The following is a 24,644-nucleotide window of genomic DNA, read 5'->3' as shown; positions in this document are numbered from 1 at the left end:
TTTTCTATCAAAATTACTTCTTGCGTGAATTTTGGGACACCCTTTACAAATCGCTGTATTCACCCAAGGTTCTAATTTCGAAACGCTGCCAGACTGTCTCGGCGTGTGCGTAATCGGTCTCTGATACAGTCTCACCCGTTAACGAACTGTAGAATGACTCGCGCGGCGGTAAACATGGATCCTGCAGCTTGTTCGCGCAATCAAGGTATTCATACGGAAAGACGCCCTTTCGCGTCAATAAATTGAAATCTTCAGTGGATAATGTTTCAAATTGGGATCGTAAAATTTTTAATTGATCTGTGCTAAGAAAAGATGCTAATTTGTCGAGACTGGTATTTAGAAATTTGTATGAATCGATGAATCGTAATTTAATATAATTTCGCGAGTCTGATTCATCCGTATCTTCAACACTTTTTGTGAAAGAAATATATTTTTCTTTAGTTATAGGTAATACATCAATGTGTTCTTCGAAAGCGGTAGCTATTTCCTCGATAATGAAATGCGAATCATAGCCGGATAAATTATGGAAAACTATGGGGATGTAAAACACATTTTTATAATTTAAATTGCACTCCAAATGTGCTGGGCCACTGAACCGTCCGGACAGATGGCAATGATCGCGAACTAGTACATCGCTAGCCTTGAATGGTTCTTCGCAAATATGGCAATGTGTTGCATTGCGAAATGTCGTCAACTGTTCGGGAGTTAAATCCAGCATGGGAACATTACTGGTAAGAATGGGTTTGGCAAAGTTTGCAAAATTTTTAAGTTCGTCGATGTACCATGAAACACAATCTGTGTCGCGGCGACATCGATACATCGACAGTGATGTATCATATGAACGATTTTGTCCAACGCTTGGTTGTCCAACGTTTTTGCGATGATGCACTCCAGATCTGCATATACCACGAAAGGGAACCGCTCCTTCCTATCGTGGTTGCTGAAATTAAGCAGATTGTTGCCTTCGCTGTGCAGCAGAATGGTGCAGTTGTTTATCTGCCCGCAGTCCAGCGAATGCACCTCCAACTTCTCGGCAGATTCGAAGTAGCACATGCATCTGTAAACCCCAACAAAATTTTATTTTAATATCACATATATTTCAACATTTTTTAACATTTCATAAGTTTTTATACATACCGATCGCAGATGAATTTCTTGGCTTTGTGCCTCCTCAGCTGCATGCCCACCAGTCTGGACAAGTCCTTAATGCATGCAAAGTGCCCTACATCGCCGTGCTCTTGATTCGGCGTGTAGAGCAAGTTTACATACCTATCCCTCTTCTGGCTGGTGAGGTGCAGCGGAAAGACTGTTGGCCCCTTCTTCATCTTCTCCTCGAAGCTGTAGACGTTGATGGAGATGTTGTTCAGCCGTTCAAACTTCCCGATATGCCCCAGAGACATTGGGAACTCAATGCCCTGAACATTTAGCACAGATGCATAATCGGGGTATGAACTTGGGCGTTCAGGATATTTTTTAGCTGGATGGAAAGCGGCGACCACTGCCCACGCGAAACAGGCGTTGTCCTGGGATTGTACGCTAATCGTTGCCTTCTTCAGCGACAATTCTTGCGGCAACTTAATGTGGCACCCCGCGCGCAGCGGATTGTATTTATTGACATTGACGGTCAGATTCATGATTCTCGTCAATGCCCATCCGCTGTCGCGTTCCTGGAATTCTTCCAGCGATGTTAGGGTGGGTTCGACGATGCATCGCTGGTACCACTCCTGCAGATCGGATGTGTGGAAGAGTTCACAGTTTCGGGTGTTGATGCTTTTACAAGCATGCTTGCCACCTGCCACAAATTCGTCGTTGAACACCATGTTCACTTTGAGGATTCGGTGTTTCCTCAAAGTGTCCCGAACATGCTCCAGCACAATGGTCTCTGCATCCTGGAGGAAGGTGCGCGGCTTGATATAGTTTGAATTTAGCACGACACCAGTTAATACGCGGCTATCGAACGCAGTGTCTATTTCGCGCCACAAAAGTCCTGTGCTCGAATGTCCGGCGCCTTCGCGCACGAAACGTCCACGCAGTGAATATTTCAATCCTTCGAGCTGCGCGATTCGCGCAACCAATGATTGTCGAACACCGATCGATAATCGAGGACGTTTCACTCGGCTATGTTCTTCCAAAGATTCGATGCACTCGTTGCACCGTTCTTCCCAGGCGAGGTATTCTTCCTGTGAAATCAATCGTGCAGATTGATCCAACAATTGGCGGGTTACTTGCGCGAATTCTCCCATGATTACGTTACCATATGTATACAGATAGGTATTACACTAGCATTGTTCTGGCGGAAGAATTATTACAAATGAAATGCCATCTAACAGGTACAATAAAAATCAATCGCAAGGGCATACCTGATCCAATAAAGAAACCCAAATTCGGTGAAAATAAATCGATCGCTTACAAAAAGGGAAGAACGATGATATTGTCTTGGAAAGATAAAAGGGTGGTTACGCTGATAAGCACCAGTGATAGCGCTGAATTCATTACAAAAACCAGATTTGTAAGAGGAGGTGAACAACAAAATGTGGAAAAGCCAAAAATTGTTGTTAACTACACGGCTTCAATGGGCGGTGTTGATCGCGCTGATCAATACGCATCATCATATTGTTTTCTAAGAAAATCTCTTAAGTGGTGGAGGAAGATGTTCTTTTGGGCAATGGAGATGTCTGCAATAAATGCATACATTTTATATAAGTGTGTAAAAAAAAGCAAGAACGAAAAACCACTGTCCCATTTGAAGTTCGTCAAGAGATTAGTCGATCAACTTGTAGGTGAATTCCGCGAAGATCGATCAAGACCTTCCACTTCAGCAACTGAAACAAGACTGGACAAAAAACTGCACATATTGCGAAAAGGCAAGAAAAGAGATTGTATTGTTTGTTCTAATAGACAGGAAAAAGGACAAAGACGCGAAACTTCGGAATACTGTGATACTTGTCCCGGTAAACCGCGAATACATATGGGCAATTGTTTCGAAAGATATCACACTTTAAGAAATTTTAAGTCCTAAAATTTATGTTTTTCTTTTATAATATAAGTTAGAATATGTTTTGTTTATAAAATAGCTAAGAAATAAAAATTTTGTTTTATTGAAACGACTCTATTTTTCTTCTACATCATAGGTATGTACTTGGAACTAATATAGTGCTGGAGTTGCTGGTAGCCTCTATGCATTACTAGGCTGAAGTGCAAAGGGTTAATTGAAAAGCATAATATTGTTGCCTGGAGAGGGAAATATTTAAAGGCAATTGCTCATTATAGAAAGGCAAACAAAAATATTATTTATATTGATGAAACATGGGTTGATAATACCTTATCTTTCGGAAAGTGCTGGCAGAGCGATGATACATGTGGTATTGTGAAAAATACCAGTTCTTCTCACCGGTTTATAATTATCCATGCTGATGGGAAGAGTGGCTTCGTCAACAATGCAAAGCGAACAGCACAAGTGGCGACTATTATGGTTAAATGAATGCCATTAATTTTGAAAAGTGGATGACTGAAAAACTTTTGCCGAATATCGCACTAAATAGTGTTATTGTGATGGACAATGCTCCATATCACTCCGTCCAAATGAATAGGCCACCATCGAAGTATGCAAAGAAGAGCGACATGATGGACTGGCTTCAGACATGAAAAAATATGAATTAGTGCACTTAATACAAAAACATAAAGGACCAGAAAAAATATTTAAAGTGGATGAAGTGCTGAAATGCCATGGACACATTGTGGTGCGATTACCACCGTATATGTGTGATTTGAATCCCATTGAGTTGACCTGGGCATTAATAAAACAGAGAATTCGCGAAAGAAATCCGTCCACATTAACAGTGAATGAATTGCAAACCATTGCGGAAGAAGCAGTAAATCGGACAAGTGTTGGTGAGTGGGAAAATGTTTGTTGCTACACAGAAGATTTAGAGAAGAAATATTGGGAAAGAGACAATTTATTGGAGGATGCCATGGATGACTTGGTATCAGAAATTTTGGACAATTCAGAAGACAGCGAAGACAACAGCAGCTCCTCCGAAGATTTGTAAGGTAAGATACCATTTTTATAATTTTTACGAATTATAATGATACTGTAAAATGTAAGGAAAGATTTTTGTTCTATTCATGGTTAGTATTCTGAGCGCGCGGTTACGCCAATGTCGCTAACTCTTGTTCTATCCTACTCTATCTCGATACGTTTCGTTCGCGTCCTTCGTCACGTAATGGAATTGTAGTTGTGAGCCCTTCAGCCAATAGCGATAATACGTGTGAGGACAGGCGTCGCTATGACGCTACGGCCAATCGGCCTAGCCATCAAGTCATCACTGTATGGTACATACAGGATACATATATGCTATGCTTCCCTACTACGGAAGCGCTACTACAGAATGTCTCATCCGTCCGGACCTCCCTGTTAGTTCAAGGATTGTTTTACAATTATATCAGAAGCTCTTGACCGCAATTCCAGAGACAAAGGGATATCTATCTTTACAGATAGATATTTTACAGGGATCCCATTAGCACAGCAGCTTCTAAAACTAAGCTGCTATTTAACTGGTACACTTAGCACAAACAGAAAATATATACTAGCTGTGATAAAAAAACCAGCTGTAACAAAAAGTAATACTGTTGCTGCCTATCGATCAGGTGATATTCTATTATTAGCGTGGAAAGATAAGAGAATAGTCACTATACTAAGCAGCTACGATACCTCGGGCACGACAACTGCCCGAAGGGTGAAACAAGGTGGCACCGTCAACATTAGCAAACCAAATGTTATTATACATTACAATATGAATATGGGAGGTGTCAATAAGGCTGACCAATTAGCAAGTTCATATTGTTTTATGAGAAAATCTTGTAAATGGTGGAGAAAGATGTTTTTCTGGAGATTAGAGGTTAGTGCAATCAATAGCTACATCTTATATAAGGTGTCAGCTAAAAGAGAGAACAGAACACCTATGCCACATTTTATGTTTGTCCGAAAATTGGTGGAACAACTTGTAGGTGATTTTCGTGATGGAGCATCTTCTAAACCAGGAAGACCATCGACCTCGAGATAAAGAGGAAAGGCTTAATGGAAAACTGCATATATTGCGGCATTGTGAAAACGTAAAAAATAAAGATTGTTCTGTATGTTCAAACAGAAAGATTAAGGGCGGAAGACGCCAAACTAATTATTTTTGCGATACATGTAGTCGAAAACCAGGATTGCATGTTGAAGACTGTTTCGAAAGATACCACACGATGGAGAATTATAAAATATAATTTTTACATAAAAATATTACATTAAAACACATTGTTGTGTAAACATATATGTAAAGTTCACAAAAGAATTAATAAATCTTGTTTATCCTTCATAATCTTAAATGTTATGTGTCACTGTTCTTTCAACGGAAATTAATTCCGACCAGTACGACACCCACGTCCAAAATTAATACGACGTTGTTTGGACACCGGAGGCTCGCGAAGCGTTCAGACAATGTAAAGAAGACCTGGCGCAGGCGGCTCTCTTAGCGCACCCCAAAGAAAACGCACCCGTGGCGCTTACCTGCGACGCCACGAATTTTATGGTCGGAGCCGCCCTGCATCAACGCATCGGTAGCGACTGGGAACCACTTTCTTTTTTTTCGACAAAACTTTCACCAACAGAGAAAAATTATTCGGCGTTCGACAGGGAACTATTAGCCATATACAGAGCGATAAAGCATTTCCGCCACCTTCTCGAAGGCAGACATTTCACAGTTTTCACAGATCACAACCCTTTAATTTTCGCATTTTCCAGTAATTCAGATAAACATACTCCGAAACAGATTTGATATTTAACTTTCATCAGCGAATTCACTACCGATATCCAACATATTTCAGACCGCGATAACGTCGTCGCAGATGCTTTGTCGCAAATAAAAGCAATAGAGAGAAAACTAGATTTTGAAGCTCTGGCAACAGCACAGGCGGCAGATCCTGAATTGCGAACGTTGATGCAGCGTAAATCAGGCATTATATTTAAAGAGTTGTCTGTCCGCGGTTCGAATGCGAGAGTTTGGTGCGACATTTCGACAAACCATGTGCGACCCTTTCTTACAGCCACTTTTAGACGGGCTGTGTTCGACGCACTGCACGGTCTTGCACACCCAGGTGTTAACGCAACGGTCAAATGCGTGACGCAACGTTACGTCTAGCCGTCGATTAAAACAGATTGTCGCGAATGGACCCGCTCTTGCATACCTTGTCAGCGAAATAAAATTAGTAAGCATGTATCGGCGCCGCTCGAATCTTTACGTCGCCCTTCAGGACGTTTCAAACACGTGCACATCGATATCGTCGTTTTACCGGTTTCTGAGGGGTATCGATATTATCTTACGTGCGTAGACCGTTTTACACGATGGCCGGAGGCAATACCCTTACGCGACCAAGAAGCCGTTACCGGTAATTATTTAAATTAGGGTACACCTCATCGATTTCGATGATTTTGAAATATGTTGTAGAAATATACATTTTGAACAACTTTTTCCTATACATATTACCCCCGCTCGCGCTTAGTTGGTGAGATACTTGCAAAAAACTAGTGCTATTACATATTGAATTCTGCCCAGACGTGAAAACTCGTGGCCACGTATACGCTCAACGTATACACTGCCGATGCGTAGACTTTCTTCTGTTTTGATTCTTTTTTTTTTCTCCTTACAATTAGTGCAGTACGCGTCACGAGGTAAAGAAGCACGCACAATTAACTCGTCCAAAGAATCACTTTTATAACATTATTTTCGCGTATAGTGTTACAGTACATATAACTATAATGAAATTATACGAGTTTTTACATATTTGTGATGACTATGAGAAATTAATAGATTTTTTAATTGAGCAAACGGAACATCTGTGAGTGAAATATTTTTAAAAATGTTTCGACCATGGGAAGCCTCATCCTCATCTCAGGATCATCAGCAAATAGAAGATAATGCAGAACGGAGTGGAGAAACAACTACCGATAAAAGAAGACATTTATCGCATTGTTTGAAAGTGTGCAAGAACTTAATGACGATTTATGGCCTACAAAAGGAAGATGCTATTAAAAAAACTGCAACACTAACGGAGGTTTCAATAACAAAAATTCGAACACTATTTACATGTGGCGTTAAAAGAAGGAAGGAACGCAGTGATCATGGACAAAACAAAAAATTAACTTCGTTCTTGGAGCACCGCATTCGAAAACAAATTTATTTGTCATATAAAGAGAACCAAATACCTACAATTGAAACTATTTATAGAATACTGCCACAAACGCAAGGAAAATTTTCGGAAACGTCTTTGAAAAGGTGGTTAAAACAAATGGGATTCCAATTCAAAGAGTTTGTAGCGGCTAGCCGTACAAAATATAAAAGGTATCGGACATGCAAACGGCTAGCACGGTTTATGACATGGACGACAGCGAAGCTATCTTTGAGAAAGCCGTTTCTGCAAATAGAGTTTTTAGAAAAGCATGCGCGTAGTAAGAATTTGTTAACGGCCTCGATGGTAAATCGCTAGGATCATAAACCCTGAGTTCCCCCAAGGGTCTTCGACGCAAGGACAAGCGACCATCGGCTGGTCACGCTGCCGACCTAAGACCCTGGGAAATTCCGCGGCGTTGCCACCTTCGCCAGCAAACGCAACCCCCGTCAAATGGCACCCCCGCTTCAAGAAGAACACAGGAAGGGGAACAGTGCGATTTGACGAAATGCGAAGTCGGTAATTGGTCAACCCCACCTTTTAGGGGGTTGGCAAAAGAAAACGGCGAGAGCCACGTAGGTGAATGTAAAAGGACGAAACAGGGAGTTCTCTTGCAACCATTGCCCGAGGAAGACATCTGAGCAAAATAAAGAACTTCAAAAACGAACACTGTGATTCTTGTACACGAACACGTATATCCCTTCAAGTTTGTAAAAGAACAGCAATTTTAGACCACGAAAGAATTTCAAATTGGAAATGTATGTATTTAACGATAATTGCTAAATTTCGGGAGGAAAAAAGAACAATATACTATCTGGATGAGACATGGTTTGATACCCATAAAATCGCAGCGAAAGGGTGGACGGATTTATCTTCACAATGTATTGCGAAGACACCGACAAACAAAGGAAAAAGGCTAATTATTCTACATTGCGGTAGTGAAGAAGGATGGGTGCCCAATTGCTTGAAATTATGTGGAGTGAATTTAAACAATTGCAACGTAGATTATCACAAAAATATGAAGACTGTGATATTCGAAGAGTAGTTTCAACAAAAGTTAATAACAAATATAAAACCCAATAGTGTAATAGTTATGGACAATGCATCGTACCATTCAAGATTAGTTCAAAACATTCCGTGTCAAGCAAGTTCCAAAGTGAAAATACAAAACTTTTTATTAAAAAATAATCTTTTTTTTGAGGACACATACACAAAAGAGCAATTATTAGAAGTTTTGAAAGTTGGGAAATTAAAAACAAAATATGTTATTGATAAAATAGCAAAAAACAATGGTCATAGTGTTCTGAGATTACCACCATATTTTTGTATATTTAATCCCATCGAAATGATTTGGGCTCAATTAAAATTAAATTGGCGTTGTAAAAATATACACCCGAAATTCCATCATCGAGTCATTGGATTAATCAAGGAAGAAATGGATAATATCAAACCAAGCAATTGGAGAAAGGCAGTAAATAAAATTATAAAAGTTGGAGAAGAATATCGGCAATAAAAAAGGAAAGAAAATTTGAAAAACAAGAAAGAAGCATTGTAACGTGAGTATGAACTTTTTCCATATTATAGAATACTTCGACACTGGATGAAACATCTCTTCATACGGCCCTGACCATGGTCTTAGGGTCCTTAGCAATTCGTATTTCTGTCAATTCACTTGTTTCGGTAGCTGAAACGTGTAAACTTTGACACTCTCGAGTTTACGACCTCGCTATATTTTGGCCTCGACTATACCTATATAATTTAATAAATGTATATCAATATTTAAATGAGTTGCATTTTAATTGTCCTAAAATATCGGCACGAACAACCCAATAAATATATTGAAAGACTGATAGTAAAGTACAATATGAGTGTTGCGAAACCGACATGTATTCCGTTAGATGCTGGTGTTCAGGCGTACAGCCGGGCCCACGACATTGTCTACAGGCTTTATGGCCACGGCTAGCGTGCTGTCTTTTGTTAACAAAGACAGCGGTCGAAACACTCTCGAAGTCCTCGACCGATCCATTGTTCCATAAGTCCGTACCCTAAAAGTGCAACATTTGCAACGCACGTGAGCTGCCCTCGGCCACTCTAGCATTTTTTCTCTATACTCCATTGTTTTCGACACCAAGGACCTCCGGAACTTTCTCCGAACGGAAAATTCCTACGCCGTGCATCTCCCCTGACAGTTAGAAATAGTCACACCCACTACCATCGTCAACTACCATCAGCCAAAATTTGTACATTCCCATCCACAACAGTTTCCACCAATAGCAATAGAACCGAAACTATGTAAACCGCGAGGATCGCCAAAAATGTTACTTGTTCTTCCAAAAGTCAATCAGAACAACCGAATAAAGAACAAACACAAACCGCTTTCAGTGCATTATTTATCATAACCTGCTCCGACGATATTAATTTGCCGAACGAGCAAGCCGGATTCGTGACTTGAGAACTTACAATTCTCAAAGGAAAGTCCGCGATACAGATCCGGTACACATGGTCTGAAATTAAGTAAATGTAATTGTTGGAAATATACATATTATATTATACGTTAAGGATGTTTGTGGTATGGAGCGCGCGACACATGTATACACACATCTACGACTCCCCTCTTGGGAGCAATACATGATGGGTGTGAGCCTTCTGCGCCGTTGCATGCCGCGTCGGCACTCCGAATCTGACTCCAATCAGTGTTAGTCAAGTTAACTGTTACATTCCAAGTTCGATATTAAACTTTCTCTCTCTTTTGTTTCCACATAAAGAAGTATTAATTATCCCCATTTTTCTCAACAGTAATGTATCGAGAGGGTGTGAAACGTTGCCTTATAGAGAATTGTTAGGATGTCTAATGTATTTAGCAGTGACGACTCGGCCGGATATAACATTTGCAATAAGTTATTTGAGTCAATTTAATAATAGTTACAGTCGAACACATTGGAATGCGGCAAGAGGAGTGTTGCGCTACCTCAAGGGAATCGCCCAATATCGGTTAGTGTTTAAGAAGGATATGGAACATATAAAGGGATATGCAGATGCGGATTGGGGCAATTGTGTGAATGATAGGCATTCCTACACAGGATTTGTTTTTGTACTGTCTGCAGTACCGATTACTTGGGAATCGCGCAAGCAAAGAACAGTGGCTTTATCCTCGACTGAAGCGGAATATATGGGGTTAGCGAACGCTACAAAGGAAGGGATTTACTTAAAGAATTTCTTGTCGGAAATTGGGTTAAAGGGAATGGAACAAATAACCATATATAATGACAACTTTGGTGCACAGAACCTAGCCGAAAATCCCATGTATCACCAACGAACGAAACATATTGATTTAAGACATCACTTTGCTCGCGAGGCCATTCAAAACGGCGAAACTGTTAGAAACGTAGAAATAGATAAATGCCCGAAGTGGGCCATGTGCTTCTCTTTGGCGCGTTTCCCCCTCTTAAAGGAGGATCGGCCAGGACACTTAGGCAAAGAAGGGCCGTACTGTCAAGGGTGCCCTCACGACCCTGGTTCTCTGTCAGGGTACAGATTTGTATTGGCTCTTGCCGCGAGCAGACACCAAATACAGTTTTCAAAAGTCCACTGTGCCTTTATTTTCTTTATTAAAACGCCCAACCGCTATCCTGACCGAGATATCAAACTTTCTTACAAATCAGAAGCGGAATAGACCGTGGTACGCTAAACGCGAGTACATTTTATTAGTGATATTGTTAAATACACCGTACAAAGACACTAAGTGCGAAGTGCCATGTATAGACAATAGAAATATCACTAGTGGACAATAAGTGTATTTTAGTTCGTAGTTATATAAGACATAGTGAAGTTATGTTTAGCGTAAGTGGACTTTTGTTATTACTCTAGTGACTAAGTACATATCATGAGTAATATGGACCGTGCATCGTGCAGCCGAGATGTGGATGCGGCATCGAATGACGGCAGTGTCATGGAATCGCGCCTCCAAAAACTCGAAAGCATGATGAAGGAGTTTTTGCGATCATCGTGCGCGCGATCGCATGCGTCCCGACGGCGGGAATCGCGTTCGCGTTCACGTCTGCGTTCACGCAGCCCGGCAAGACGCTCTCCGCGGAGACGATCACGTAGTCCGCGAAGAAGCGAGTCGGAGTCGCAGAATGCCCGTTTCGATCGCGTGGAACGAGAACGTTCCCAAACGCGAAGTTCTGCGTCGCGTGTGAAATCGCCGGTATATGTTCGCCCGGGGGACGAACAACTGATCCCCGAAAGATGCGACGATCCGGCGAAAGAAGATGTGTCAATCGAAAATTGGGTCCGACACGTACAGTGACTCGCATTAATATTCGGACACCATGCTGTGTGCGAGATTATTGCTCTATATATTTGTTTACACTAGTGTTATTGAATTGTTTTTTTCGTAATATATTAAAACACTTATTGTAGTTAGTAGAAACATAAACTTTATTTATTTCACACACACAGTTTTTTGCAAAATACGTGATAAAGTCAAGAATGTCGAAATTTAACATCGCAAAAATATTCGGACAGTGAATAACTTACATAAATTTTATATAAAATATACATATTTTTTGAACAGTATTAATATTTTGTAGGTTGACCCTTTTGTCTTATTACTTCCTGTAATCGTTTGGGCATATTTGTTATAATTTTATTTAAATATTCCTGTGTTATACATTTCCATTCTTGTAATAAACGTTCTTTTAATTCTTTTATTGTTTTTATGGGTGTTGTTCGAATTTTACGATCCAATTGATTCCATAAATTCTCAATAGGATTTAAATCTGGCGATTGAGGCGGAGGGTGTAACACTTTAGGACAGTTATATAGTAAGTATTCCTGAACGATTCTCGATTTGTGCTTAGGATCGTTGTCCTGATAAAACTTAAAACTATTGCGTATGTTCATATTAACAGCACTTTTGATTAAATTTTGTTTCAATAAGTCTAAATATTTCATCTTATCTAAAATGCCGTCGATAAAAACTAGTTCACCAACACCTGCAGTTGAGATGCAACCCCACACCATTACACTGCCATCGCCGTGTTTCACTGTTGCTCTCAAATTTTTTAATTTCAATTCTTCGTTGACTTTACGCCATATCGTTCTTCGTCCATCTGACCCAAAAAGATTAAACTTGCTTTCATCCGCAAATATTACATTGTTCCAGCATGTTTGGTCTTTAGAAACGTAGTCTTTAGCAAAATTTAATCGTTTCTTACGATTCACTTCGTTTATGTATGGTTTTCTTCGTGGAACCCTGCCGTTGTATCCATGGTTTTTTAATACCCGACGCACTGTGTCGGGATGCACTTTCTTTCCAGATTCTTGGAATAATTCGGCAGCTAGTTTTATAGCACTTTTTTTACGATCATTCTTTATTTTTCTAACAATCTTGCGTTCTTCGCGAGAATCTAATAATTTTGGACGTCCCTTTCGCCGAATTGAATCGATTCGATCTTCATGAATATACCTGTGTACAATATCTGCTACAGTACTCTTGCTTACATTTAGCAATTTGGCTATTTCTCGATATGATTTTCCCTTTTCTTTGTGGTAAATAACCAGTTGTCGAATTTCAAAGGATGTATTTTTGCCTTTTCGTCCCATATTCACTAATAATACGTCTACTATTAACGAAGTCAATAACAGTACTGACTCTTGGATGCACGCTAGACGTTATGTTTACAAACAATGTACACTAGCAAAATAACCGACTGGATCCAACGACTTACTACAGCCAATAAACTGTTGTGTCCGAATATTTTTGCGATGTTAAATTTCGACATTCTTGACTTTATCACTTATTTTGCAAAAAATTATGTGTGTGAAATAAATAAAGTTTATGTTTCTACTAACTACAATAAGTGTTTTAATATATTACGAAAAAAACAATTCAATAACACTAATGTAAACAAATATATAGAGCAATAATCTCGCACACAGCATGGTGTCCGAATATTAATGCGAGTCACTGTAAGTAACCTGGCGGCAAGATTTTCGTGGGACGATCTCTGCGTGATGCGGTTGATCGCATCAAGATTGCGGGGGCATGCACGGCAGTGGTACGACACTCGCATGCACGTTGCCACAACATGAGCAGAAACAAAGGCATTCCTCGTCGCGCAGTTCCGACGGGAGACTATTGTTTCCAGAAACTGAATATGATTAGGAAGTTAAACATAAATTTATCAGACAAATGTTGGAAATTCCAACACTACCCGGTACATACGAGGCATAACAACGGGCAAGACGTCGCGCAGGCAAGCGGACCCCAGCGACGAACGCCAGGCTCCGCCATAAACCACTCCCGAAGGCCCTTGAAAGGCCTTCATCAAGAGGGCTGAATGGCGACTTGGGCGAGACACTTCTGTTAGGAAATCGAACGAAGCGAGTGGCTAAGACGGGCCACGTGCGTTTTGTCAACGCATGACCCCTCTCAAGGAAAAGTTCCTTGAGAGCAGGGGTGTCATAAAGAAACAAACGGTCACCCTGGCGAAGGCATTCGCCTCAGACTAGAACGAACGTATTCTTGTAGCGACCATCGCCTGGAACGGACGCAATAAAGGACCAGGTTTTATTTTGAAAACGCCCACGTTACTTTTCCTGACTCTTACACTTCTTTCCGAGCGATTAGCTGCGACGCATCGTGCAGAGCGCAGCAACTGAATAAAGCAATTATTGTATTTTCGAAAACGTTTCTTACACGAAAAACTAATCGATATGGTGATTTTCGGAATACCGGATGAGGCGATCGCCCGAACGCTGCGATCGACGAAGTATTTGGATCCCAATGAATTGTACACGTCGATGTGTGCAATGGGCACCATGCCGAAAAGAGAGGAGAAAAAGAAAACGGAGCTGCGGAGCGACGGTAGGAAAGCCGTGGAACGAACAACATCCAATGGGCCTACCTGTTATAATTGCAAACGAATTGGCCACATAGTACGGGACTGCAAAAAACCGAAGCGGGAATGCAGTCTGTGCAAGAAGCTGGGCCATACGAGGGAATATTGCAAGCAGAAAGAGAAAGACCAAGGCGGATCAAAAGCGTAATGCCTTTATTTTCTTTATTTAAAACGCCCAACCGCTCTCCTGACCGAGATAATGAACTTTCTTACACAGTTGGGAAATTAATTCAGCTTTCAGATAGTATGAATTTGATTATGATTTAAATAAAAATGCAACAGACATGTTAGCGTCAGCACGTGTACAAGGGTGACACGTGGCAGGATCAATGCATTCGGGGCTTTGACCCGACTCTCAAGAGTCTTGTAGGTGTCGATGTCGGAACCATAAGTCTGTCATCAGACTTGGGCCGACGTAGTTGATACTCGAGGCGCGACGAATTCTGAGAGTCGTGGATGTTTTGTTTATGGGTCGGCGATAGGGAGGCCGATCACCGATCGTCAAAGGTGCTGCGTGCGTGGCCGATGACCCGAAGTCATGGTGCGGCATGGCACGTGGAAAACGATAAGGGTTCGTAGAAGGATCTGGCCACGTAGTGGGGAGGGCTTTTGCCTTTTGGTAAGAGGACTGTGATGAACAGCACGGCACTTACCCCAGACTCTTCAAGCCGAACGATGACTTCTTACATAAAAAGAAAATAGTTATTAGCAGACAAATCTCAAATACCGAATGAAGTAAGAAAATTAGCGAGAAAAAAGTATTCATACGTGATATCTATTGGCAAAATATACCAATAAAACTCAAAATCTTGGGAGAATGTCGTTTTTCTTTTATTTTTGTTTCTTTTGTTTCATAGCATTTCGTCGATTCTTAGCGTGGTTTGTTAACATGTTTTTGGTTGCCCAGCGCAATTCGATTGAGTTTCTTGCGGGGCCCAAATCCGACTGTTGGAGCGCCGAAACATAAACAGAGCGATAAGCGGGAAATAGCAGGAATGTAACTCGAGTAGGCACTTTGTATACGTTTTCAAACCTTCGATTCATAACAAAGTATTTACAGTGGCTCACGAAATTATTCGAACGCTTACATATGCAAACTTGAATGGCCGAAATAATGTACATTGAAGTAATTTGCTGAAACAAGTAGATGTCAATAGGAAGATGGAAGTCTTAAGATTATGCCAGTAAAATTTGAAAAGGATTCAACAACATAAAGAGGAGTTATGATACATTTATTAGAAACATGCATGGTAAGTGACTCACAAAAGTATTCAAACGCTACATGTATTATTAAATTATGTAATATCAATATTGGGCCACCTTCAGCAGCTATAATGTCTCTTAGCCGACGTTCCATACTATAAACCAATGATTTTGTAAAACTACACTCAATGGAGTTCCATATTTCTATAATTTTATTTTTCAGTGTTTGCTTTTGTTGTTATTTGAAATTTATTTAATCTTATTCCGATTTCAGCCCATAAAGTTTCAATCGGATTTACGTCTGGACTTTGCGGTGAAGTAATTAACATGTGTGGTGTGTTATAGACGATTAATTCTTTTACAATTGTAGCAGTATGCCTCGGATCATTATCTTGTTGGAAGTGGAAATCTTCCAATAATCCTAGTTTATTGGCACTTTCTTTAAGATTATTCTTTAAAATATTTAAATACTTACATTTATCAAGTATTCCGTCAATAAATATTAAATTTCCGGTGCCACTGGCAGCCATACGTCCCCATACTATGACCGATCCACCTCCGTGTTTCATTGTTTGATGCAAATGTCGAATTTCCAATTCTGTATTTGGTTTTCTCCACACATAATTTTGACTATCTGAGCCAACAATATTAAACTTTGACTCGTCCGAAAAGATGACTACAGGGTGCGCCGTTAGAATCCGGACAGAATTGAATTTGAATTTCCCACCATATTAGAATTCATAGGTTGGTGCTAATTGGCTCTGAAGTTAGTTAAATATGTCAATAAGGATTCTATAACCTTAAAATAACAGAGCTCGTCATGCCAAGCGCAGAATACAATAGAAGAGCGGCGATTATAGAAAGCCTTTGCGCCGGGAGGACGCCGGTCGAAATTATAAAGTTCTTTGGGTACCCGAGATCGACGGTATACGACGTTGCGAAGAGATACGCAGCCTCAGAGAGTTTCGAAAAGGGTTCTCCTTCTCCGGCGAGAAAAGTTCAGGTTAGGGAAAAATCGACAAGGACTCCAGAAATCATTCAAAGGGTGCAAGACATGATTTTGGAAAATTCGGGGACTTCACTTCGAAAATCGGCCTCCCTCTTGGGGGTGAATGAAACGGTCGTCCGTCGAATCGCTCAAGAGGATCTTAGATATGTCTCCTACGTTCTCAAAGTCCGTCAGATGCTGTCCGAGGCCGCCAAGCTTAAAAGACTTGCCAGAGTGGATGCCAAAGTGAACCGGAGGAACGACCGTTGGCTTACCCACAATCCCGAGGATGTCCCTGTTGTGGGCAAAACTAAATTTCCAGCCAGTGTTCACGTTTTGAGCGTCGTCTCAAGTGAGGGCGATGTCATGCCGCCGCACTTCTTCCAAAAAGGCGAAAGAGTGACAAAGGAGGTTTATTTGGAGATCCTGAAGACTGTAATAAAGCCGTGGATGGAGACTATGGCTTTTGGAAGGCCGTACGTATTTCAACAAGATGGCGCACCAGCTCACACGAGTCATCTTGTTCAAAATTGGCTCTCTGATAATGTCGACATGTTTTGGTCGAAGGATTTCTGGCCTCCTAACAGTCCCGACCTTAACCCCCTGGACTACTACGTGTGGGGCGTAATCGAGAGACACACTGACAAGTGCAGGCACCCCAACATCAACTCCCTGCGAGCTGCTATCGAGTCAGAATTCACGGTTATGAAACGCGACCAATTGAAGTCAGCGTGCTCGCGTTTTAGAGCAAGAATCGAGCAGGTTATAGAGGCGCAGGGAGGCTATATAGAATAAAAGTTCTCAGCAAGAAGCCTTTAAATGAGATATAAAAGCATTTTTTGTATTTTTGTATATTAGCTTAAATAAACAACTTTTTACACACAACTTCTATTGTCCGGATTCTAACGGCGCACCCTGTATATGTATGATACATTTTTCAATATTCACTTATTTTTTTATTGTTTATTTTCTAAGAAAAATTTGTAGTCTGTCTTACCAACCACGACCGGTCATTTGACCGGTGGTACGATTTATACATTTTTGTAATAGTTTTTCTCTTAGACTCAATGCCAAAACTATAAATTCGTTACAAACGAAAGGTAATGTATTTGTGGCATGATTTTAACCTATAAGTGCCTTCCAGAAAATGGTTTACGGCACTTCCTCGTGTTTGCAGTTCTCGCTCGACATCGGGTTAGAAGTGTTTATTTGCTTGATTGATCTGATACGGTCCACTTCCTCGAATTTTCTCACGCAATCTTATCTACTATGACAGAAAACAAATGAACTCATAACTGAAGGAAATATATAGACGTCTTCTCACGAATTCAAATCAGTAGAGTCTTGCATCACGAACAGAGTGCATCGAAACGTGAAAGTCACAAAGAGGATACTTGGCAGTCTTTTATTATTATTATTATTTTATAATATTTTATATCGTATTACGTGTTGTAAGTGTCATTTTCAAAATAGTGAACAAGACTAATAATACGTCGCAGTAAGTTTCACATTTGATCTTTTATTGATTTTTTTTATCTATATTGATTTACATTTTCATATTTTAGTTTTTATTTTTTCCGTTGAATATTTGTCCCCAAAATGTCAAAACGTTTGAAGAGTGCGAATGTATTATTAGACAAAAATAAATGATATCGATGCAGAATGTTCTGAAGATGATCAAGAAATTCTGGATATGGAAATCGACAATACGGAAAATTATGATCCACTTGAAACCGACTCGAACACCGATGAGAACGAAGAGAATATTTCGAACGTATGTAGACGACGAAAGAGAAGGAGAGTTTTAGTTAGTTCCGATAGTGAGAATGACGAAGAGGTAAGAGAAATTGCGATGGACGGAACTGTTTGGCAGGAAGTAAAAACAGGATCTAATCCTGGAAGAGCACCTAGTCATAATATTTTTAGGGAAACATCAGGCCCGACTGGGTATAGTAAATGTAATATTATGAAAGGCGAAGTTAGGACGGCATTTTCTGTGATAATTGATAAAAATATAATCGAACTTATAAGAAAGTGCACAGAGACAGAGGCATTTAGAGTGTTGGGATATAAATGGGAATTGTCTACTGCAAAGTTATATGCATTTTTTGCAATTTTGTATGCACGCGGCGCATATGAGGCTAAGAATATAGATATAGCACTTCTATGGAATAAAAAGTGGGGTCCGCCTTTTTTCTCAAATACTATGAGTAGACATGACTTTACGGAGATTATGAGATTTATTCGATTTGACGACAGAAATCAGCGAAGCCAACGCTTACAAACCGATAAATTCGCTATGATTTCGGAAGTTTGGTACAAGTTTATTGACAACAGTCAAAATTGTTATAAACCAGGGCCATATATTACTATTGACGAACAATTGCTTCCAACGAAAGCAAAGTGTAGATTTACTCAATACATGCCCAATAAACCGGACAAATTTGGTATAAAATTCTGATTAGCATCCGATGTACGTAGCAAATATATAATAAACGGCTTTCCATATTTGGGAAAAGATGAAAGTAGAGAACCCTCAGTTCCTCTTGGAGAGTTTGTCACTATGAAATTAGCAAAACCGTATGCAGGATCTGGAAGAAATATAACCACGGACAACTTTTTTACAAGCCTACCTTTAGCAACAAAACTTTTAGCAAAAAAAACTACGATTGTTGGGACAATTAGAGCAAATAGAAAAGAACTACCAAGACTGGCAAAATTGAAAAACGACGACATGGCACTTTTCTCAACCAAACTCTATCGCTCAAATAATTGTATGTTGACAGTTTACAATGCCAAACCAAGAAAAAAAGTTCTAATTCTCAGTTCAATGCACAATTCCGTACAAGTTGAAGAAAATGACACCCGAACACCGGAGACAATTCAGTTGTATAATAGCACCAAATTCGGCGTAGATGTGACTGACCAAATGGCCAGAAATTATTCGGTAAAATCTAAATCACGGAGATGACCTTTGCAAGTATTTTTTAATATACTGGATTTAGCCGGGATAAATGCATGGGTGTTATATAAAGAAACTACGGGAGGAGAAATTACAAGACAGGAATTTCTATTCCAATTGGCAGAAGAACTTGCCATCGAATACCAACAAGAGATAGGCAAAGAAAATCAACCAATACCCATCGCAAGTACAAGTACAGGTTCCCGTGAACGGAAAACATGTCAGATAAGGTATTGTAAAGATAATAAGGCGAATAAAATCTGTATAAAATGTAAAAAGTACGTATGCGGAAAATGTACGGTTGAGAAGCCCATTTATAAAAAGTGCGACGAAAAAGAATAAAATGTAGTTTATGTACTCTTGAATAAAAGAAAATATATTTTTATACTAGTAAGCTGGCTATTGGTCTGCATTCAATATTGAAAAATATAAGTTGTGAAAGACCGGTCATTTGACCGGCCGCGGTAGGAATAGGTATACGTGAAGTGTCGGTAGGAATAGTGTTAACCATGATTGATGGTAAGGTATGCAACGCGATTTCATCCACTTTGTCCACTCAACGCTGTTATTTGTGCGGAGCAACAGCAAAACAATTCAATGATGTTAATAAAATGCTGCAACAAGAAATTAATGAATTTCATCTTCGTATTGGATTGTCAACGCTACATGCATGGATACGCTTTTTTGAATGTTGTCTGCACTTATCATACAAGCTACCAATAAAGAAGTAGCAAGCTCGCAGCACGGAAGAAAAGCAGATAGTGAAAGACCGTAAAGAAATTATTCAGCAAGATTTTCAACTACAACTAGGGCTATTAGTAAACCGTCCGAAACCTGGATTTGGTAGCACCAATGATGGTAATACGGCTCGCCGTTTCTTTGAAAATCATCAGATATCTGCATCAATAACTGGAGTCGATGAAGATTTAATTAAAACTTCTTCAATTTTTTGTAAATTCCTACGTCATGCTTTACTTGAATTTTTATAAAAAAGCGTTATTTATTGTATCATACTTTGTAAATATTAATCTTTGCAATGTATTTGTGAATTCTACTTATCTTCAGCTGTATTTTCTATTTTGCCGAATCGAAATTGATGCACTAAGAACTAAGTTACAGGGTTTTGTAATGAAGTCTTTTTTTGCTGGGTTAGGTATGATTCCGATGATTCTGCTTGAAACTTAGCAATATAGAATATATAATATATGTATATGTAATTGGCGTAAGATGTTTTAGAGTTATTTTATTTAATAAATGTAATTGATTATTTATTTATAATTTTCCCTTTAATTCGTAATCAGCAACCTCAGAAACCACTATGTATCAAATTTCACGTGATTCCTACATTTCCTTCGCATATACGTGAACTCTATTGGAGACGCCATTTTGTTTCTTCTAATTATGACTTTTGATTCGTAATCAGCGACCTCGATAACAGCTATCTACAAATTTTTAGCTAAATCGAAGAACTCCTTCATATTTTGGCCATCTTTTCGGCATTTGGGACCACTGTGCACCGTTAGCGCTCACACACACAGTGACACAAGCGGTCATTTAGCTGTCCTCAAGGAGGGCCTTGCGCTTGGGGGTGTTAAACCGGGGTTTTCCAGGGACTAAAGAGTCGGAAGCTCGAAGCGACTGCGTTGCCTTGGGGCATTCGCGAATGTATAGCCGACAACGACGCTTCGCTGCTTTCTCGTGTATTTTCCTAGGATTTTTGTTAGCTTTGTTGTTTTTATTATTATCATTGTTATTATCGTTATCGTTGTTATCATTGTTATTAGTGTTATCGTAGTGGTGTCGTTTTGTTTGAATTGATATAATGTATCTACTACCAAACAACGAGCAATCTCTTTTTGCAGAAGACGACGAAGACGTTCATAACTGCGAACAGTCATCGGATGGTGGAAGTGCTTCGAATAGCGATTCTGAGCCAGAGGTGCAGGATTGGGAATCCGACGAATCTGATACGTCAGAATCTGAAGAATATACTGTTCCAGAAAACGAAATTGTATTTGGACGTAACTGGTAGTACATTGCACCAAATAACGAAGCAGTTGAAGACCTTTCGCATAAGTGTTCGCTTACAGAAGAAAGTAAACACGTAGAAACGGTGGATGAATGTTTCCATTTATTTATGAATGATGAAATCATCCATACGATCATTCTGTACACAAATATCAAGGCAAGGAAGAATATGCCGCCAAATCAACACTGGAAGCCAGTAGACCGAATAGAACTCGATGCATTTTTTGGGCTTCTCCTACTTATTGGGCGGTTCAGAGGATCACGTGAACGCAAGCAGGACCTGTGGAAGACAAGCGATGCATTTTCTCGACAATTTTATACGGCAACAATGTCGCGTGATCGCTTTATAGATATACTAAGGTATGTTATTATTATTATTATTATATTTATTTATTATCCTGGTCGTTCGGTTTTGGATGGCTTTCGCTTACATCTTCACATACATCCACACTTACATTTACATTTACATTTTATTCAGGTATATTCGTTTTGACGATTCTGCCACATGAGAAGAAAGAAAATCAAAGGATAAATTGGCACCTCTGAGGGATATTACAAATATGTTTGTACAAAACTGCAAGGACTCGTACGATGCAACAGCCGTTGGGTGCGTCGATGAACAACTAGTCACATTTCGCGGTCGTTGCTCGTTCAAAGTCTATATGCCAAGCAAACCAGGAAAATATGGCATCAAAATATGGACCCTTTGCGATTCGAATATTTTTTATTGCTGCAACATGCAAGTATACCTGGGGAAACAAAGACAGGCCCCAGAAAAGCATCAAGGGCAACGGGTCGTCAAAGAAATGACAGATTTTTGGAGAAATTCTGGCCGCTGTGTAACAACAGATAATTTTTTCACGGATATAAGTTTGGCGGAATATCTGCTAGAAAACAAACTTTTTTTGGTTGGAACAATTCGTAAAAATAGGCGGGACCTACCAAAAACATTAACACAAATACGAGATCGACTTATGTTGGGAATTCCCAACATTTATTAGCGGACTACAGTTAGTGAACAAGATATCAATTTAGCGTACACCTCATTACAATACAAATTGCCGTACCATAACGCCGTACGGGAACCATCCTTCGGGACCATACCTGTCCTTGGGACCGCGGACACCTACCCCTGCACCACCCTCAGTGGGTGGGATTTTGAATATTTGAGGACTAGCCCACGAGGGATGGGCAGGCGTTTGATTGGCGTTTGCAAATCTCCACCTATTTTGGAATAGGTTTAAAAACGCGGGACATGAATTTTTAGAAGCTAGAATAAGAAAGAACACCATACGGACTGTACCATTTGAAGTTAAACTGTTAGCACCAATGTAAATATTGTAAATAAATTTAAGTGTGTAAATAGTACCGAGCTTTCTATTTACTAAATGAAACGGCTTCACGAACTTAGTGGGAGCCAACAACTTATATATTCTTCTCATTTCCTATTTACAGAAACAATAAGTTTAGTATCCTACATCCCGAAACCGCGATAGTGCGTTGTTCTACTTTCAACACTACACCGCGAACACGATATATCTACAGCAGCAGAAAAGTTGAAACCGGAAATAATAAAATATTATAATTCCACAAAAACTGGGGTAGATGTATTAGATAAATTAGTAAGGGAGTACTCTTGTAGGCGTTGCACCCGCCGTTGGCCATTATCATTATTTATGCATTATATCGATATCGCCGCATACAATGCTTTTGTTGTATGACATACGAAGTATCCAACATGGGAACTTAGACACTCCTCAAAAATAAGGAGAAAGTTATTTTTGCAAGAGTTAGCAAAAAAATTAACTGCTAACAAAATTGATAGACGGGCGACTAAATTTGAAAATGAAGAAGGAGGGCTACAAGCCAATATTGTAATCGCGATAGAAGCGACGGGAAGAAAAATCGTAAAGAAAAACAAACAATTAGCAGACGTGGTAGATGTTGTTTTTGTATAGGGAACAACAACAAATATCACACTGTGTGCGATTGCTGTAAAAAACATGTTTGTAAAAACCACTTTACCGAAAACCGCACACTTTTATGTAATACATGTTGTAGGTAATATAAATGTTGAATAAACATAATTTTTTTATAATTCACAAATCGCAACCCTATTATTGTTTCGTATAAGTACACCAAATATCCAAACGTAATGCGAAACCCCTTCCACCATTTTGCATAGTATTTCGGCGAGGATCTCTAGCTCGAGCGACTGTCCCTACCTGAGGTGAGGGTCTCGAGCCACCGTGAATATGTATTAGTGAACTATCGGTGTGGGGTCTGCAAGGACCCAGGCTCAGGACTCGAAGTCCCGTACTCGGAGGGTTAAAGGATAAGAAAATGCCATCATATACGCAATTGTTAAACTTTCTAGAGAAACGCGCGAATTGCAGTCCAGCATCGATTTCACGTCAGAATAACAACCCCTTTGAAAATAGGAAATATCAAATCTCGCGAAATCACACATTCATAACTACCGAAACCCAATCACGTCCGACTCTCAATCAAGAAACTGTGAGACTTGTGAGACTTTACGCTCACAACCCATACAGCGACGGACAGCCACCATCGAAAGGGCTTCGCTGTGCACAAATTGCTTGAGAAGGGGACACGATTACAAAATGTGTGAGGTTCATGTCGTATCTGCCACAAACGGCACATTACATTGCTCCATCAAAGCGAGCAACAAGGGTCCTATGAACATTCACTTTCGCGCTACGAACCATCAGTAGCAGAATCATCGTTTTCAACATCCGCATGACTAGACTCACGGAAGGTACAAAAAAATTCATTCATCGTCAACGCAATCACGAACGAACTCCTTGTGACCGCCAAACTCCTAATTCTAGGCAAAAATCAAAAACCCATTGCTTGTCGTGCACTCATCGACACGTGTGCCACAACCAATTTCATTACCGATGATTTGGCTAAAAAAACTCAGGATTCCACATAATAATTGTTACGTTACCATTGGAGACCTTAATACCTTGTCAACAGTAGCGAAATGGTCTGTTACTACCACCATCCAGTCAAAAGATCACATTTATCAATGTTACACGGTAACAACATTCACAGCGCGATCCATAGAAAACCTTACACGTCACTTCATTAAAAACCTCATAAACCAGTTCAGGCTTTCAAACATTGTAAATGGATTCCAATATTCTATAGAAAGCCTGAACTGACCCGTAGCAACTATAAGTTTATGAAGCCATCGACCATCCATTGCCTTCTACGACCTTTACAATTTGCAATATGCTTCCTTATTTTCGGCTTAATATGTGAATTGGAAAAATGCTATACTTAGGGGAGCATGTTCAGAAAAACACATTTATTGTTTCTAGTT

General features: G+C 39.8%; 3 protein-coding genes across 3 annotated transcripts; 2 read left to right on the top strand and 1 right to left on the bottom strand.

Annotated features, from left to right (window-relative positions):
• Positions 1-472: 472 nt before the first annotated feature.
• On the bottom strand, positions 473-2,243 carry LOC143350178 (uncharacterized). The gene is made up of 2 exons (XM_076782091.1): positions 1,138-2,243; positions 473-1,057 (listed from the first exon to the last, which is right to left on the bottom strand). The coding sequence occupies exons 1-2, from the start codon at positions 2,241-2,243 to the stop codon at positions 706-708; spliced, it is 1,458 nt and encodes a 485-aa protein (XP_076638206.1). The 3' UTR covers positions 473-705.
• Positions 2,244-15,357: 13,114 nt separating this feature from the next.
• Positions 15,358-16,933, top strand: LOC143350177 (uncharacterized). The gene is given in 4 exon segments (XM_076782090.1): positions 15,358-15,364; positions 16,106-16,522; positions 16,610-16,812; positions 16,814-16,933. Coding segments are annotated over 4 exon segments (747 nt in total).
• Positions 16,934-17,421: 488 nt separating this feature from the next.
• LOC143350176 (uncharacterized) lies at positions 17,422-18,766 on the top strand. The gene is made up of 2 exons (XM_076782089.1): positions 17,422-17,499; positions 17,942-18,766. Exons 1-2 carry the CDS (start codon positions 17,422-17,424, stop codon positions 18,764-18,766), a joined length of 903 nt encoding a protein of 300 aa, XP_076638204.1.
• Positions 18,767-24,644: the final 5,878 nt, after the last annotated feature.

This window comes from Colletes latitarsis, chromosome 14 (assembly GCF_051014445.1).
Source record: "Colletes latitarsis isolate SP2378_abdomen chromosome 14, iyColLati1, whole genome shotgun sequence".
In the NCBI taxonomy this organism is placed as follows: domain Eukaryota; kingdom Metazoa; phylum Arthropoda; class Insecta; order Hymenoptera; family Colletidae; genus Colletes; species Colletes latitarsis.
Note: the sequence above shows the minus strand (reverse complement) of the source record. Positions and strands in the feature narration are given on the sequence as shown.

Coding starts and splice junctions, on each gene's coding strand:
- LOC143350178 (XM_076782091.1), bottom strand. CDS start 2,243: ATGGGAGAATTCGCGCAAGTAACCCGCCAATTGTTGGATCAATCTGCA. Junction 1,058..1,137: donor AAGAAATTCATCTGCGATCG/GTATGTATAAAA, acceptor TGGGGTTTACAG/ATGCATGTGCTACTTCGAAT.
- LOC143350176 (XM_076782089.1), top strand. CDS start 17,422: ATGATTTTAACCTATAAGTGCCTTCCAGAAAATGGTTTACGGCACTTC. Junction 17,500..17,941: donor CAGTTCTCGCTCGACATCGG/GTTAGAAGTGTT, acceptor ATGTATTATTAG/ACAAAAATAAATGATATCGA.